Source organism: Manis javanica, chromosome 2 (genome assembly GCF_040802235.1).
Source record: "Manis javanica isolate MJ-LG chromosome 2, MJ_LKY, whole genome shotgun sequence".
NCBI lineage: Eukaryota > Metazoa > Chordata > Mammalia > Pholidota > Manidae > Manis > Manis javanica.
The window spans coordinates 74,746,165-74,764,941 of NC_133157.1; the positions used below are offsets into that span (position 1 = coordinate 74,746,165).

An 18,777-nucleotide genomic window follows, 5' to 3' on the forward strand; every position below is an offset into this window, starting at 1 on the left:
GTTCTCTTAATATTCTTTCACTCCTGGAGATCCTTTTATCTCTCTGCATCAGCTTCTCTGCGTTCCTGTTCTCTGTTTTTTAGTCCATTAATGGTCTCTTGCATCTCGTCCATTCTGCTTTGAAGTCCTTCCAGAGATTGTTTTATTTCTGTATTCTCCCTCCTTAGTTCTTGCATATTTCTCTGCAAGTCCATCAGCATGGTTATGACTTTTGTTTTGAATTCTTTTTCAGGAAGATTGGTGAAATCTATCTCCCCATATTCCTTCTCAGGGGAGGATGTGGAAGATGTCTGGGTTAGTCTGGTCTGGATCAAATTTTTTTTTCCTTTTCATGTTGATAGATGTAGTGGTATGCTATTGACTCATCTGTCTGCTGGGAGAGCCAAGACCCTTTCCCCTTGCTCCTGACCTTTCTTTACTGGGACAACAGTGACCCCTAGCGGCTTGTGTTGGGCAGTTGCGTGTAGACTGGGTCTCCGTTTCTTGCCCGGCCACTATGGAGGAAGCTCCCTTGCTGTGGGCATGGCCAGCCTCAGGCTGCTTTCCCGTTATGGCGGGGCACTGGAGGGGGAAAGGACGGGGGGCTGTTTATCGCCGTGAGGGGTCTCAGAGGTGCTTCCCAGGGGGTTACGGCACCTGGAGTTCCCCAGGATTCCCAGCTGCTGGGCTAAGTGTCCCGGGACACTTCCATCCAGCTGTGGGGTCCCTGTCCCTTTAAGACTTTCAAAAAGCATCGTTTTTCTTTGTCCCAGGGGTGCCAGCTGCGGGGACCTGCTCACAGGTCTTACTGTCCTGTTTCCCTAGTTTCCAGCACCCCACACATGCACTGTGCCTGTGCTCTGGTGCAGAAGGCTAGGGCTGGCTATTTAGCAGTCCTGGGCTCCCTCTCCCTCCCCACTCTGAATCCTCTCCTCCCGCTGGGACCTGGGGTAAGGGGCTCTCGGGTCCTGCCGGGCTGGGGCTTGTATCTTACCCCCTTCGCAGGTGTGGATGTAGTCTGGCTGTTGTCCTGTGTCTTCTGGTCTCTCTTTCAGGGATAGTTGTATTTGTTGTATTTTCAAAAATATATATGTTTTTGGGAGGAGATTCCCACTGTCCTACTCACGCTGCCATCTTGGCTCTGCCCTCGCCATTCTTTTTTTTTTTTTACTTCATATTAAATTACAATTTTATATTTCATAGTTACACTTTTTAATGCATTTACAAAGTTTCATTGAGTTGGTCAGTTTTTTTTTTTAAATTGAAGTATAGTTGATATACAATCTTATATTGATTTCAAGTATACAACACAGTGGTTCAACAGTTACTCATATTATTAAATCCTCACACCCACTCATGCAGTTAGTGTCTGTCAGCATAGGAAGATGTTACAGAACCATTGGCTGTACTCTCCATGTTGCACTTCCATCCCTGTGACCCACTTTTATTATGATTAAGATTCTGTGCCTCTTTATCCCCCTTACCTTCCCTGATTGGTCAGTTTTTTAAACTGGTGAAAAATTGGAAATAACCATAATATTAAGTAATTTTTCAAATGCTCTTATAAATGTCTTCATAAATACTTTTTTTTTTTTTTTTTACTGTTAAAGGATGTATGCTTTTGATTCTCCATTAATCAACTTATCTGGTCAGTAATTCATTAAATAATAAGATTATTAATCAGAAGAAAACTTATGATTTGTCTAGCAATTTTTATTTCAAAACAGATGATATTGTAATAGTGAAATAGTATATACAAAGAAGTTGAGACTTATGATATCACACTAACTATATATTATTATTAAAAGTTTATATCATGTTGTAAAGCATTCTAAAAAGTAAGTTGGTGTTTTGATAGAATAATAGAAGTAGGAAGTATATAAATAAAACATGTATAGAAAACTTTGGGAAATCTATAATTTTAGTATAACTTATGTAACAGCATCATGGAATGGGAGTAAAACAAAAATATTTTTCTTAGCACGGTTAAACAATTGGAAATGTGACTGCAGTTTACAAGTCACTGAGCAATTTTAAGATTAACTTTATTTCTTGGGCTTTTTTTGTATTTGCCTCAGTTATTTGGAGACACAGAGGTAAGCCAAAGTGTCTGGCTATAGAGTTAGACCCAGGTGAGTATAGGGATTAAAGAATTGTGTGAATTATGTCACATTCACATTGTAATTAAATGTGCAGAGAGAAGATAGGAACTTATATTAGAATTTTTTTTCTCTCCTAACAAGATAAGTGTAAACTCTTTTGGTTTTAGTCACAAGTATATTTGCCTTATTTTCTGAGAGTAAAGGAAAAGATACACACATACACATACAAATCACATACACATGAATGTTCTTTGTTGAGAGTAATGGAACTAAAAAACAAAAAAAAAAACAGCACAAGATAAACTGAGCTCCTGTATATTTTAAGAGGCATGTAAATTTATCCAGAGGAATCACTCAGGATCAACAAACTACACTATATGAAATATTTATCTTGTACTACCACATATACTTTATTTTACATGTCATCCTAATGCTGATGAAGTAGATTATGTATAGAATAGATTCAAAGGATAAGCATAACCATTTTAGCAAACATTAGTTTCAGTAATTAGAGAAAAATATTTAAATGTGAATTTTAATATATGGTTCATTCTAAATAAAGTATTAGCATGTAGATCTAGTTTTTGATACCAAATATTTCATATAAAGATATTTGACTCTTGAAATGTAGGCTAACTCTCCACGTTTTGCTCTTTTATGCAGTGAGTTTGTTTCTTTTCTGTTTTCCATATGAAATCAAATGAGCAATGAAGTTTGACAGACTTACAGGGAGGGTAACATTGACTCACCTACCACCCAGCAATTTTCAGTCTTGTAACTGATAGATTTTACATAGAAAAATTATCTTACGTTAAAATTTTGGTCTAATTCAGAAGATTCTGTTTGGAGTTGTGGATGTATCTGTTTCACTATCATTTGAGGTTAAGAAATGCCAAAGATATTCTGAGATTCAATAAATTGAATGTTTCTGCATGATACTAATTTTTCATCCTTTGGGATATATTTTTCATTTGCTTTTCCATGTTCTGCGTATCTCATATACTTATATTTTAGTTAAAATGATTATGTTACTGTAGACAACTTACATTTTTAAATATTGCTGGCCTATGTGCAAACCAATCCTGTTCTTAATGGCCTTGATGTCATTGCCACATACCCACTGAATTCTTTTAAAAGTGTGTGCATGTGATAATTGCTCTGTGGACCCTTAGTGCATCCTGATTCTTTCTTTTAATGCTTTTTCAAACATAGGATTAGCTTCAAAGAAATCTGTAAGTAATGGAAGAAAACACTTGCTTGGTAAAGAATATGCTCCTGAACCTCTCCCGCCTGGTGTGTGTGGGTTCCTGCCATGGCGTACTGCACAACGTGCAAAAAGGATCAGGTAGGGTATTTTTATTCCCTATCTTTAGCCATTCCGAATTCTTTATTTTGGAACTTCCGTTGTGTGGCAGGTCTCTGGTGGTTTCTTTAAAAGAAAAAAGATAATTCATACATAGTTTGTGCCTAATGAGTCCTTTAAGGAAGAAAAACCAAAAAATAAATGGGAGTTTCAAGTTACTAAGTGTCACAACAGATGTAACCCTGTGAGACTCAAAAGAAAACCAAAATTATCTCCAGTTGTGCAGATGAGAAAGGTCTCATTAAATGGGGGTATACTTGAGCCAAGCCCTAGAGCACAGAAGTAGGGTTTGGATATATAGGATTGGTGGGTGGAAATGGGATTTTAGGCATGGGAAATAGTGCAGAGTGGATGAGAAGTATGTATTAGACTTTATTTAACTCAATTGGCTTAACTCGATTTAGTGAATCAAGCTAGACTTAACTACTTTTAGCGGGTTACATACCCGGGGGATAGATAGCTGTTCACAGTAATTTTTGTCATGAAAGTGTAAAAGTCTTTTAAAATTGTTGAGCTATAATTTAGCTTGCTAAGTGAATGAGATTGCTGTTGGTTATTTTCAAATGACTTGCTTGGTAGTATTAAATTGGGGATTAACAATTGCTTACAAAAATAAAGAATTATTTTTAAATAGGACTTAAAGTAGGTACCATGTAAAATATCTGTTTAATCACTCATATTAAATTGATATATATAATCTCCATTGGACAACTGACTGATGAATGGTAATATGAATTATTATTGTATAAACCATAGTGCTGAGACCCCAGTCTTTGCACTTTACTTTTACAACAACTTCTTCCGTATCTTCTTCTTGAATTACAATTAATCTCAGGTCCATCCTGGCCCCAGGAGTGGTAAATTAGAGGATGATTAATATCACCAGTTATAGTAGTTAGGACATGAAGGTGCCTCTCAGTTATACAGAGTTATCACAAGCCAATCTGCTAAATTCTGTTGAATTTTCTTTATACTAGAACCTTCATGTCCATGTTTTGGGTTTAGTCATTTTTATTCAGAATTCTGTGTGGGTTTTATACATAATACTAACAAGTTTTATTAACTTGAATTAACTGGTGATGTATCTACATCAAAATATAACTTAATTTGTTGATATCTCTTTAGGGGTTTTCCATTAATCAAAACTCGTGATGAATATAATCAGTTGCAGGTATGTAGTTATCGTATTTATAATATATAGGGTGTTGGAATGAGAAAGGTGGAAGGCCATGTTTTTTGCTTTTTAAACTGAACAGAGCCTTACAAGACATATTTCTCTCCCTGAAATAAATCATGAAAACTTGTCGGGTGGCTGTCCCAGTGCCACTATGTAGTTGGGTCGATAAAGCACAAACTGGGAGCCTTGTGGTTTCATTGGAAAACAAGGAAGCCATTTCTCCAGTCCACAAACCAGCTGTTACCCAGTGAAATAATTTGACTGCCATTTGTGATCCAAAGCATGGAGCTCTCATTCTCAAGAATTTTCATTCATTTTCAAGAAATGTCTGGGGCTTACGTATATAAGTTCCACATCCTACAGCCAAAATAAAGTAACAAATCCCAAAGCCCTTGGAGCTCTTCTCCACTGCCGTGGCCACACACGTGCCCCATCACACTGCCTCGTCGTCTTGGAGGAAGCCAGTCCTGTCAGAGCATCACGTTCTCCTTCCCGAGACTATGTAGCTGCTCTGCAGAGACAGCACTGCTGAGGTTGAGAGAACGCCCTGAGTGTTAGTACCGCCCCCTGCAGGCCCCCAAAAAGAGGAGCACTACTCGTTCTACCATTAGGATTAACTTGTACTGCAGTTTGCTGCTTGTGGTCAAAATGACATCCTAGTGACTTGTCTTCTGTGCACATATGTAATCCAAGCACACCCTCTTTTGATCTGGAGATCGTTTATTGGATTATGGCTGGGTCGGTTTTTAAATGTTTGGAAATACCATCTTGAACCACATTCCAGGGACAGTGAAACTTGACAGGAGAGCTGTATTACTTTTACGGTAGCTTTGACTTAAAGATGAGGGAAGATGAGTCAGTTTGATAGGTTAGTTTCAGAAAACATATTTTTAAAACTTCTAGTATTGATTATTCACAATTTAGGTATGTTTTCTAATTATTCTTATAAGTCTTCTTTATCAGTCCCCTACTGATGGATTATCTTCCTAAAAACTATGTCATAGTGGAGAATAAATTTTTTACCTGCAGTATAATAAAGTTGAGCTGAGAAGAAAATGTTTCCCTTGGTCCCTCACTTGGCTCATGTGAAAGAAATTAATAAAATAATACAGACAAATTTCCAAGTATTAATCCTAACCATGTACAACAATTCTGTGCAATAACACAGCAAAAATGAATTACTATCAGTTTGCTTGTTTTAAACTAAGGAGCAGTGAAAAACATTTATAAATAATGTCTTTATACCTCAGATCAATTTTGCTAAATGCCCTTTAATATTTGGTATCCAATTTATAGTGTCTCATACACTGTCTTGTCTTTCTTCTTTAAGCAATCAGAGTTTCCTGTGACTGTGACCGTAGAGAGTCCTTCCTCCTCAGAAATTGGAGAGATGGATGATTCTTCAGAAAGCATTCAAGAAGAGCCTGAGAAGGCCAGTTTAAAACTAGAAGCATTACAGGTACAAAGTCATCACTTTAAAGATACAGAGAAGATTGTTATTCACACTGTAGATACAGCTGGTGGGAGCCTGATCACCCACTGAACAGCTGGCATGAGGGCTCTGCTTTCCCTCCCAACTGTGTCATGTCCCCTGGTATGGTTCCTCAGCTCAGACCACAGTGAAAGGTGGCTGTTTGAACTTTAAGAAATAAAAATCAAAATGTGCCATCAGTAATATATTTTATTTTCCTTACAGCCATAGATTAGATTTAGGGAGAATCTTAATGGTCATAACTTAAAAGTCAGAGAAATTGCGTTCTGAATGAATGTCATCATATAATGGAGTGCTCTTATTTTGTAGATCAGGAAATTGAAGGTTCTAGCTGAAGTCTCTCTAGAAGAGGAAATTATCTTATTTTTAATAAAGTCAAAAAACTTTTGATATTGACCCTCTCCTTTACTAAAATGAAAAATTTCAAGAAGTTACATTATATTGCCCAATAAACCTGACATCTGATATCATCCCATACTTCTGTTGGTATGAACAGAAAAGTTGATTTTCTTAGCAAATTTTTGTACCTCAAAAACACTGTATTTATTTTATTTCAATTTTGATGAAGAGCTGATAATTTGTACTAAATAAGGGAAGCACCATTTGTGGGGACCTTGTCTTTTATGTTATTAAGTCCACATTTAATTTTTTAAAATTTCTTTTACTATGAAACTTGACAGATTTAGAACTAGTTCTCTCATTATTTCTATAAAAATTACTTGATTTTCAAAAAAGAAAGCCATATTTTTATTTTTTAATTAAAATGAATGATAATATAGAGAAATTTAAAATAAGTACTTAGAAAAGTATGAAATACTTAAGTGAAAGGAACCTGTAGTTCAGGCAGAATTACTCCTTTCACTTTATAAATGAGCATCTACAATCTGTAGTACTGAAGTGTTTCATTACTAAGTTGCACAGTAAAGACAAGACTCTAGAGTCTAATTCAGATTAACTGTAATTTTAGATGTGCTATATTCTTTTCCTTCCCCAGGAGGCTAGGAAATTGTATTTCTAAAAGCAATGCAGACACTGGGGAGGACCAAGGGGAACAGGAACTGTAACTAGAGAATAGCCAATCAAGATGCGCTGAGGAACTTCTCAGCTCTACTCCATTTTGATAAGACACTAAAATGATGGTATCAAAAATTATAAGATGTATAAACCCACAATGATTAGAAGATTTTAACCTGTTTTTGAAAGACAAAAGTGTAAGAGTATTAAACGGAGACCATAGAACAGAGGAAAACTGCCACCTAGACTCTGTGGGAACTGCCTGCAGCTGAGGGGGTCCCATCTTGCGGCAGAAGTAGCTCCATCCTCATATGTGCAGGAGAGAGCGTGGAGTTAGTTCAAAATGTGACTAAGATAGGGAGAGTGTATCGAAGGTGTGTATTTGAAGAGCTGATTCCCCATCCCACCCTCACATTCCTGAAATGAGGTCATTTCACTTTGAAAAAAAGATTGGAAAGAACTAAAGCAGCTACTGTGAATTTTTGTACCCTAGAAAAGAGTGTTTGGGGGTATCCTATTGTAACTGCTCACTTTTTCATGCACAAGAGAAGCCAGTCAATCACTGGCTGTCAGGAACTTCCTACCCTCATTCTTAAATAGAACATAACCACGGTTTGCCTTACAATATGATAGGGAAAAAAGTAATAATATCCAAGTAGGACCAGGGACAATTTAGGGAACAAAAATAATTTAGGAAAAAATCTCAATTAATATCCTGGAAGGTTTAAAAGAAAATAGCATCTATAAAATAAGAATAGGGTGTTAATTTAAAATAGAATGATCAGAAAGCAAGAGAGGTCTCTTGGAAATTAAAATATGATTGCTGAAATAAATTCAGTAGGAATTAAGGACATTTCTCAGTATATAAAAAGTAGAGTGGAACATGTAACAGAAATTCTATGGTAGGCTACATCTGGGAAAGCCAACATGTTACTATTAGAAATTCTGGAGAGGATGAAAGAATGGAGGGAAGGGGGCTGTCAGAATGGAAGAAAATTCTCTGTAGCTAAAATCAACATTAGGCCTCAAATTGAAAGAGCTACCCAAGGTGAGTTAAAGTAGACTCGTACACCTGGACACTCATCAGTGTAAAATTTCAAGATAAGAAGAAATACGTAAATTCAAGAGAAAGATAGTGGTTATCTAAAAAAGAATAGAAGTCTGACTTTATCGTGCTTGGCATCAGCTACCATGGATCCTGGAAGGCATCGAAAAGATAAATCCAAAGTTTTTCAACCTAGGGTCGGTATCCAACCAAACTATTAATCATAAGTGGAGACTGAATAAGATACTTTGTACATAAAGAAATTTGTAAAGTTTATCTCTGATGCTACTCCTTTTCTTGAAGTTATTTGAAGATCTAACCCAGCAAAGTGAGGAAGTAAACCAAGAAGGAAGATAATAGGGGTTCAGGAGTTAGTGGATTCAATGCAGAGAACAACTAGTCTGGATTTGATAGGCTTCCCCTGATGGTGTGAGATTCAGAGCTTAGAAACACCTTGAGGCATATTGTACATACTGTGTACTGAGACCTGTTGAAGGGAGGATAGGGAGCAAGAGAGCGGGTAGGAAATCAAACTCTAGGGGAGAAAGAGCCTTATTGGCATAAACGTGAAGCAAACTAAACTATGACAGATTTTTTAACTCCCATTGGTGTGCAAAACAGAAGAATCACTTAAATTTGGCACTATAGATGTCCCCCTTTTTATAGTGGCAAAGGACTAGGTGACCACCTATCTCATTTGTTCAAACCAAAGCACTGTTTAGTGTAAGGAGGCACTATAACCCTATAATGTCTGGATAACAGGTATGGGAACAGTCAGGGCAGTTTGGGATGTGTGGTCACCCTGCACAAGGGCTGACACTGAAATAGTATAGAAGAAGCTGTAATCTCTATATGCCCAGAGATACCTTGTAAGTTCATGTTGGGCAATATTAGTTTAACCATCCTAATGGAAATACTGTGTTGGTTCACAGCTTCTATTATCAATAAGTTGGTATGTATTATGTTCTAATTGTTCTGCATATATTAACTCATATACTCTGAGTAGCCTAATGAGATAGGTGCTGAAATCATTACCACCTTTCTGAAAAGGAAGCTAAGATAGGGAAGGAACTTGCCCAGTCTGTACCTCCTAATTTAGGGTTGCCTCAGGACAGTGAGCTCAGCTTCCTACCTGTTCTCAAGCACTACTGTACAGGCATACCCCAGAGATACTGCAGTTTCAGTTCCATAACACTACAGTAAAGCGAGTCAAATGAAGTTTTTGGTTCCCTAGTGCATATAAAAGTTATGTTTACACTGTACTTTAGTCATTAAGTGTACAATAGCATCATCTGAAAAAACAATGTACATACCTTAATTAAAAAACACTTTATTACTAAAAAGTACCATCTCTGAGCCTTCAACAAGTTGTAGTCACTAATCACAGATAAAATAAAATAATGAAGAAGCTTCATCTATTGGGAGATGACCAAAATGTGACACAGAGTCATGAAATGGGCGAATGCTATTGGAAAAATGGTGTTAATAACTTGCTCAGGGTTGCCACAAACCTTCAGTTTGTAAAAAACAAAAACAAAACAGTATCTGTGAAGCACAGTTAAATGAGGTATGGCAGTCTGTGTCTCAAATAACACAACTGCACATACAACAGGATGTAAATATCAATTTTGACAACATAAAAGTTAAGTGTGGGAAGTAGACAGTAGGTGAAAAGAAGGGGGAAAGGCATGAATGTCCTCATTTTACAAAGTGGAGCACGAAGAGAGTTGGCAGTTGGTAAACAATAGATTTTTAAATGTATCACTATAAGTCAAAGAGGTCAACGACCATTGGGGCACTAATGGTGACATCTTATGGAGAGAAATGGACATAAGAAGAGTCTAAATGAACTAAAACTCTTCTGTAGTGAAATAGGAAGTTAACAGATGTCTAAAATTAAGCCATGATGTAGTCACATATGTTACTGGAAACAGAGAAGAATTAAAAATAAGAAAGATTGCCTTAAACTTCATAAAAAAAGGAAATCCAGATAGTACACATGGAAAAATGTCCAGCCTCATTGCTAATCACAGAAAATGAATTAAAACCAGTGTGAAATGCCAGTACACTCCAGTCAGATAGACAAAAAATAAAGTCTCATAGTAACAGGTATTGTAGACCTGGAAGTATAGTAGGAATCTCAGACCCTGCTTGTACAGGAGTATAAATCAACATGCTACTTGAAAGCACTTAGCATTGTTGGTCTGCTGAAGGTGCAGAGATAAACTGTGACCCAACAGTCCTCCTGGCCTCCAGGGGAACACACTGGGATAATGGCTGCAAAGGATACGTGTGCTTTATTTGCATTAGCCTAGACTGTAAATGACCCAAATGCCCATGAAGAGTTAGAAATTAAGTATGTGTATTTGTACAGCGGGAAAACAATAAAGCAGTAACTGAATGAACTAGAGCTACAGGCAACAACGTGGATGAATTTTTTAAAACAATGTTGAGTGAAAGAAGTAAGATACAAAAGACTGCATACACTGTGATTCTCTTTACATAAGTTACAGGTTGGCAAAACCAACCTGCACTATTAGGCATGCATGCATGTAAAGGAAATGATTGTCAGGAAATGAGGATGGTGTTTACCTCTGGAAAGAGGGAAGGAGCTTGTGATGGGAAAAGGATATGGGGTTTTTCTGGATGCTGACAACTTGTCTTTGCAGACTTGAGTGCTGGTATATAAACTCTCTTTTTCCTTGTCACACTGACATTTTTGTTGTGTACTTTTCAGTATGCATATCATATTTTACAATTCAAAACCTGCTTAAAGAAATGGTTGCTTCTGGGGAGCTGGTGTGTGGGTGGAATGAAACGATTTCCTTATAAGCCTTTCGCTGTTTGCATTCACATGCTCACTCATTTAGCATTAATTGAACATATTCGATGTATGAAGCACTCCTCCAAGTTTTAGGTGTGTTAGCTCATGTACTTACCACCATCTTAGAGACAGGGAAATTGAGGCCTATAGTTACTGAACTTGTCCAAGGCTTTATAGCTAGGGTATAGGGCTTGGATTTTGCCCCAGTCTGAATTTTTAAAATATAATCTATAAGAGGAATGTAGCTGCTAATTATAAGCAAAGAAATTCACAATTAAGGAAGATGGCAAGTTTTCACCTATCCAATTGGAGAAAAACACACATCTTTCATAACACAAAGATTTTGTATTGACAGGTTTTCCTTACTTAACAATTATTGGTTGACTATCTGCACTGTGCTGAGGCACAGGTCCTGGGGTAAATGCTTAATAAAATAAACCCACCTCCCTCACATAGCTTGCCCCTCAGGTGAGGAAGTAAGCAAGATGTTATAGTAGAGGTTGCATACCAAGTGATACCTTGCTGATAGCAGTATAAAATCTTAGACTCTTTTGGAAAGCAGTTTAGAGATCCTTACGTCAGAGCCTTAAAAAAATGTTCATATGCTTTGATCTCATTTTTATGGATTTCTTGCAAGAAAATTACTCCAGATATGGAAAAAAGCCCTCCTGTATGAAAATATTTTATCCTATAATACTGAAAAGTTGAAAAGAATTTGAATGTTTAATCATAAAGGAGTGATTACATGAATTGGTAAACCTGTTCAGTGGCATATTTTGTAGCCCACTAAAAAAAGAATCAAGGTGATGAATCCTCTGATGATATATTAGAAATGATTGATTCAATGTTGAATGGGAAAAAGTTGAACATAAAATTTGATACACAATGTGATGGGAGCTTTGTTTCAGAAAAGAATCAGCCTAGCCAAAGAATAGAAGGGAGCAGATGACAGGAAAGAAAATTACTCCAAAGCCTTATCATTATTGGTCTTATTAAGTAATAGAATATCAAGCAATTTTACGTTCTAATTTTTTGTTTTCGTATTTCCTTTGGAAGAACACGAATTACTTTGTAGAAGAGGGTATGCTTTTTCATAAAAATTTAACATTATATTTAATTCCCTCCACTAGAGGGGGAAGCTATTTCATGTAATTGCACTTCCATGTGCTATTGAAAACCAGTCAAGAATGGGGTATTTTGGTCCATTTTGTTTGATTGTTGTGAAATGTTTTTTTATTTGTTTGTTTGTTTAGAGCTTCTGCAAAATAGTTTTAAATATTAAAACCATTACATAAAACGTAGAGGAATTTTGTGCTTTTTCCCCCACCTTTTTCCCCATTTAAAGGTTGTCTGGCTTTAACTAGTAATGAGACATTAAAGAATTTGAAGTTATTAGAATACTTATTAATTTTTTAAACATCTGTCCTGAGTATAAAAATGTACATTCATTGAGTAAGTTTTTGAAAACAATGAAAAATTTAATGAAAAGCCACTTCTGCATGTACACACACCTAATCTACCTTTTTGTTTGAAAAAAATACCAACTATATTTTGTCATGTCACTAAGTACTCTTTTACATCAGGGAATCTGATTATTGACAGTCTCCCAAGAAAAACACACAGATATATTTTGAAAACAGAGTTCAGTGTGTTTAGTGGCTTCATAGAGTATTCATGTGGGTGTACTCTTTGTATTTAAACCTGTCCCAATTTGGAGGCTTTTAACTTACTAATAGGGTTTAGTTATGACCAGTCCCATGACATCATGTTGGTAAATAAATCTTTGCCTACGTCTTTGGTGATTTCCTTAAGGTGAATTCTTAGATGTAGGATTGTTGGTATGTACTAAAAATACTCTCCAGAAATTGTTGGCAGCTCTCTTTCCCAATGATGGCATATAATAAGAGTCCCTTTCCTCAACACACACACATATACCTATAAACGAAGCTTTAAGTTGAAATTCTTTAAGTAATTATTCAAAAGCCTTTATAGAAATATACCTTGATACTTTAATAAATATAAGTGTTCTGTTTGTTTATTGCATCAGAAACCACCCCAAAACAGTGGCTTAAAACAATAGTCATTTATTTTGTTCATGAATCTGGGGGTTGAACAGTATGTTAATTTTCTATTACTACAAACTTAGTGGCTTAAAACATTTATTAGCTCACAGTGCTGTAGGTCAGAAGTCCAGGCATTGGTGTGACTAGGCTTTCTGCTCAGTCTCATAAAGCTGAAGTCAAGATGTCGGTCAGGCTGCGTTATCACCTGGGGCTCTGGGAAAGAATCTACTTCCGAGCTTATTTAACTCATTGGTATAATAGTTCCTGCAGTTGTGGGACAGAGGTCCCCATTTCTTTGGCAGTTATCAGGTGGGGGGCAACCTGAGCTCCCAGAGGCCTCCCTCCTGCTTTCCTTGCTTGCCACAACATCATACATGAGTTTTTCAGAGCCAGCAGTGGCGAATCTCCCTCATGTTCCCTTTCTATTTCCCATTGTCCTCAGGAAGTCTGGTCCCTTGTAGTGGGCTCACCGATTAGGTTACAGCCACCCAGATTGATCTCTCAAAATTAATTTAAGATCAGCTGATTGGGGAACTTTAATTACATCTGCAGAATCCCTTCATTGCAGCACCTAGATTAGTGTTTGATGGAATAATGGGGAGGGGGGAGGTGTATGCTTCAGCAGGTAGGAATTTTAGGGGCTATTGTAGATTTCTGCTTGCCTCATCCCCCATTTCAAGGGCCTAAATGTCTTGGTTCTTGTAAGGGAGTTTACCAGTGTCCATTCTATTTCATTGACTTTGGTGAATGGGAAGATTACCGTTTCTCTGAACAGGAATGGCACACAACTTCCTGAGTTCAAAACATAGCTCTACCACTTAATAATGTGACTTGGGTGTCCTCATCTCCCCCTTCTCCCTCAAGTTTTTTCATCTGTAGAATAACATGGAATTAATAATTGTTCTTTCCTTCTAAGGTTTTGATGATTAAATTATTCACTGCCTAGGAAACTCCTGAAGTAGTGCCTGGCATATAGTAGAGTGCCCTAAAAGTGTTTACTTCTTAAAAAATAAATCTGAATTTGCAATTATGTAATTCAGGCATGTTAAGCATATTAATCAGACTTCCTATTATAAAGGGACCCACAGATAAAAATGGAATTTTCTTTTCTTGGCCTTAGTTTTTTATTCTGACTTACTATATATTGTATGCATATGGTGAGCTGCCAGAAATCTATTTTGGAAAGGTAGGGCTTAAGTAAATCTTTGATATGTTAATTTGATATATTTTGGTAATTTCACTATCATGGTAGGATATTACAAGTAGTGTACTATAATCCTGAAATCTGAGTCCATTTCTGGGGAGGCTTTTGGATATCATATCATGAATTGTTTATAATATTGTTGCTTCACACTAGGCAAAACTGGAGGAGTGCCTAAAGCAATTAAAGGAGGAAAGAGTAATAAGGCTTAAGGCTGATAAACGAGTAACTGAGGTAAAAAAGTTTTTCTTACACTTCTGAGTTTTTTTGGTTTTATTTTTATTTGCTTTTAAGTCATATATAGTTTGTAAACTTTAATGCCATAACATTGCATATTGGTTGTACCCTATGAATCTTTGCATTTGCTTATATTTAGTGGTCATATGATTTATATTCCAAAAAGCAGGTTTTTAAAACTGTAAAAACCTTAAGTTTTTGTGATTTCATATGACTTTAACTTAGTTCTTGTTCATGATGCTTCAAGCAGGTACTTATTATGCTTACAGTGTATATATACAGTAGCAAAAGACAAGATGCGAATCTCTACTGACAGTGAATTAGGCAAGTAACTTAAGTAAGTAGGAAGCCTTAGAAAACTGCTATGAATGCAGTGAAAGATAAAAATGTATACTATGAGAGCTACATTAGGCTAATGTGATGAAAGCAGGGCATAAGCTAAGAAGTATTTTTTGAAAGTACATACAATAGATTGAAGGACACTTAACTCATTAAATATTCAGCACCTGCTCATGTAAGGCAAAAGATGCATCATTCACAAAGTGGCTTCTCTGAGAAATACTACACTTAGGCTTCTCTGGGGTCTTAGATAAATATATGTGGAGGAGGGGTGTGTAAGGGAGTAAATATTTTCAGGAAGCAGAGGAGAATATCAGTAATTGTGAAGTTAATAAGTTGGTGTAACTTAAATTTACAGTTTGCTTACAATATCTTGCTCACTGAAGTTAATCTGTAACATTTTAACTTACACGTTAATATTTTGCTCATCAAAGTTAAACCTTAATATTCAGCAGAGTTGGAATTTGCTTTGTCCAAATTAAACTATTTCATTTTCTTATTTAAAGGAAGCCTTGAGCAGTAAATTTTCCAGTGTAGAATGAGGGTCCGTCATGAATTGAACCAGGTAGAAATGTGATCTTTTGAATGATCATTAATAAAATTAATAAAACAATAACTTTGGTTTATTTAATTGCTACCTAATTGTTATATTGGAAACTTCGCTGGGTGTCTCCGGGTTTTGGTTATTATGTGATGTGGTCTCTGTCTTTACTAGTAAAGAGTTGATTACAAATTAATTATATTTTTTAATGTTTTAGTTTTGTTACTTAAAAACATTTTTTATGACAATGAGAGAAAATCATGTCATTTTTCAATCTTTTATAGCTGGAACGTGAAAATGCCCAATTAAGAAATATAAATTTCTCTTTGTCTGAAACCCTTCATGCACGGTCATTGACAAGCATGATCCTGGATGATGAAGGTGTTTTGGGCAGCATAGAGAATTCTTTCCAGAAGTTTCATGCTTTCTTGGATCTCCTTAAAGATGCTGGGTTAGTTGATTTCTCTCCATGGCACTCTTCTCTTTGACTGTAATGGTGGTTTGCTGGGGAACTTGAGCAATTTTCATGGCATCCATAGTTATATTTAGTGTGTAATTATAGCTAATATAGTTTTTTTAAATAAGGTATAAATTTAGAAAGAAATACAAGATGGTAAACCTGCTTTGGTAGGGAAAAAGCCCTATTAAAAGAAGAATCTGTAGATAGAATAATTAGTAGATACAGTTTTTGTAAAGGCTAAATTGGAAGTAATTTTATTTGAAAATATTCCAGAATGCATAGGAATTTCCCTACCCTTTATTCATTTTGCTTGTTAAATAAGTAATTAAAACTATTTTTACCCTAGACGTAAAAATTGTTCCTAATCTGTAGGACAGGTATAGATATGGCAGTGGTTCTCAACCAGGAACAATTTTGCTAAAAGAGAGAATTTGAGATTGAAATTGATCAAATGATGTTTTGTAGGTGAATGGGTTGTGCTGGGAAGGAAGAAACAAACACATTTTTGGAAACTGGAGGAAGGTGGTACTGAAGTGTGGGAAGGGAGGCCAAGTGGGAAGGGAGGCCAGAGGCAGTGGACTAGGTCATGGTAGAAATTAAAGCTGCTGGGAGACAGTGTTTAAGATGGGCTGGTAAAAGGTAAGGAAATAAAATCAAATGGCATTTAATGCATTATTGCAGGGGAAGAGGAAGTGCTTTAAAGGACTGGATGATCTGATGTGGTCCCAGAACTTGAATATGCACAGGGCTGAGAATTTGGGCTGAGAGGTGTAGGGGCTTGTAGTCCGGAGTAGGATATTGGCTTTTAAGAGTTTAAAAGTATTTCATCCTTGTAGGTATGGGAATGTCTAAGCTGCTCTTAATAACCTTTGCCTTTCCCTCCTTCCTCCTATTGTGCAGGCTTGGGCAGTTTGCCACAATGGCTGGAATAGATCAGTCAGATTTTCATTTACTAGGTCATCCCCAGATGAATTCTACTGTTAGTAGTCCACCTAACGAAGAAAAGAAGGCACTTGAAGAAGAAAAACCAGAAGAAAAGCAAAATGCCCTAGGACCAATGCAGAATATCCAAGTAAGTGGACAGAACAGAATTTAATGATTCTAAGAGTGATTAGCAAAAAGGGAATTACCAAGTCAGAGAGAAAATGGTAACAGTCTGTCTCTAATACCTCACATGTTTGTATTAGAAGCCTCCTTGGAGTCCTTTCCAAAGCTGAGATTAGGAAATGTGTGCCCCTTCATGATGTTGTGTTGTAAATAAGAAAATTTTCATTTGAAAATTTATGATTTAAAGCAAGCTATCCTCAGTGAAGAAAGAAATGAAACATTAGAGAAAATACTCCAAATTTGAAATTGGGTAAATGTCTATTCTATTCATATTTTATCTAGGTTTCTATTTGTATGCAGTCAGCTTACAATGAAGGAACCCTAATGAAGGTACAAGTACTGATAGAGATAATTTCTTAAAATAAGTAATCCAGACATAACTACTTGGCAATACATTCCAGTTAGTCACCCAGTGACGGGAATGAGAGGGAAAAACCTGTCTGCTTTTCCTCTAGCCTTAGAGCCCCATCTCCTGTCTCAGCCAATCTCAGGCTGTTCTTGGGAACTTAAAATTTGAGGGCACAGTCTAATCACAAATTGGGTACTGCTTACACGTGCCTGAAGGACAGAAAAAAACTAATTTTCTTAGGGAATAGGGTTTTATTATTTTTGATGAAGGAAAGGGAAGTGAGTAATAATTACTACAAACAAAATATTCTGAAAATATAGTGGACATAGCTTGGATATAACTAAGTTAGAAATTACTTGGCAAGATATAGTTAGAAAAAACTGGCTCTAAAATCTTCTGCCAAGTAACTCTCTCAACAATAGGATCATAGAATAACATTGAAGTTTTTGGCTCTACTTTTTAACGGATAGCCTTTGTTCATCACTGAATTTTTGTTTCCTCCCTCCAGTTTCAGAAAATTACAGGTGATGCTAGAATTCCTTTGCCTCTCGACTCCTTCCCAGTCCCAATTTCTACCCAAGAGGCCTTAGAAATGTCCAAAGACGAGGTGAAAGTCCCAGTCACAGAGCAGCCACAGGAGTCTGTCAAAGAATTAATTGCTAGAATTTGTTCTCCTTCAGCAGATGTGATTTCTGGAACTGGAAGTCAAAGAAAAGAAGACGAGTTGTCTAGAAATAGCAGATCTTTAGAGAAAATGCCCAGAACAGGTGAATATACAAGAAACCACTCTGCTAAGAAACAACCCAGAAAGGACTTACATTCTAGTTCTGACTCATCTGTAAGCTGGAAAAATAAAGGAATTGGGCAAAATAGTTCTTTGGTTAATGAACCGATTAAAAATGAGCCTATGAAAAAACAAACTTCTGTCAAGAAAGAAAGTAGAATAGTGACTGTTTCATCCAAGACAAGTGAAAGTAAACTCAATCTACTAGAACATTCTGAAAGTAATCATCTTGGATCAGATTTTGAATTTCAAGAAAGCATCCATACTCTATCACACCTGACATAGGTCTTAATCTTTAGAAATTATGTTTTGTCTTCAAATTTTAATAAATGTCGTATGTTTTCATTAATGGCAAATGGTGTTTTAAAATATAGGATTGGAAGCCATCAGATAAAGATTTATCAATTCTTTTTATCATAGTGAAATTTTGGTGTATGTTTCCTTTCCACACTTGGCACCATTCATTCAATGAGTATTTACTGAAGGTGTAATTGCTTTTAGCCTTTGCTTTTAGCAGTGAACAAAACAAAGCCTTTATCCTCATGGAACTAATGGTCTGTGGAAGGAGAAAAAAATTAAAGCAGGGTAAGGAGACTAGGAAGGGATGGGAATAATAAATGGAATAGTTTTACCTTTCAGCTAAATGTGGAAATACTATAAATCACTCGGCCAGAAGCCATTGATATAATCTGATTCATAA

The 18,777-nt window shown here is 36.3% G+C and overlaps 1 protein-coding gene across 5 annotated transcripts in view; it reads left to right on the forward strand.

Moving 5' to 3' along the window:
- Window positions 1-18,422, forward strand: part of CEP78 (centrosomal protein 78) — a 36,731-nt gene extending 18,309 nt beyond the window's left edge. The window contains exons 9-16 of one of the 5 annotated variants that reach the window (XM_036991360.2): window positions 2,058-2,075; window positions 3,294-3,426; window positions 4,570-4,615; window positions 5,952-6,080; window positions 14,417-14,494; window positions 15,662-15,828; window positions 16,738-16,909; window positions 17,974-18,116. In XM_036991360.2, coding sequence (XP_036847255.2) covers window positions 2,058-2,075; window positions 3,294-3,426; window positions 4,570-4,615; window positions 5,952-6,080; window positions 14,417-14,494; window positions 15,662-15,828; window positions 16,738-16,909; window positions 17,974-17,982 — 752 coding nt within the window. In that variant the 3' untranslated portion in view covers window positions 17,983-18,116. Of the gene's footprint in view, window positions 1-2,057; window positions 2,076-3,293; window positions 3,427-4,569; window positions 4,616-5,951; window positions 6,081-14,416; window positions 14,495-15,661; window positions 15,829-16,737; window positions 16,910-17,226; window positions 17,275-17,801 lie in introns of all 5 variants that reach the window. The other 4 variants (XM_073228687.1, XM_073228688.1, XM_036991357.2 and 1 more) reach the window with 4 other exon arrangements.
- Window positions 18,423-18,777: the final 355 nt, after the last annotated feature.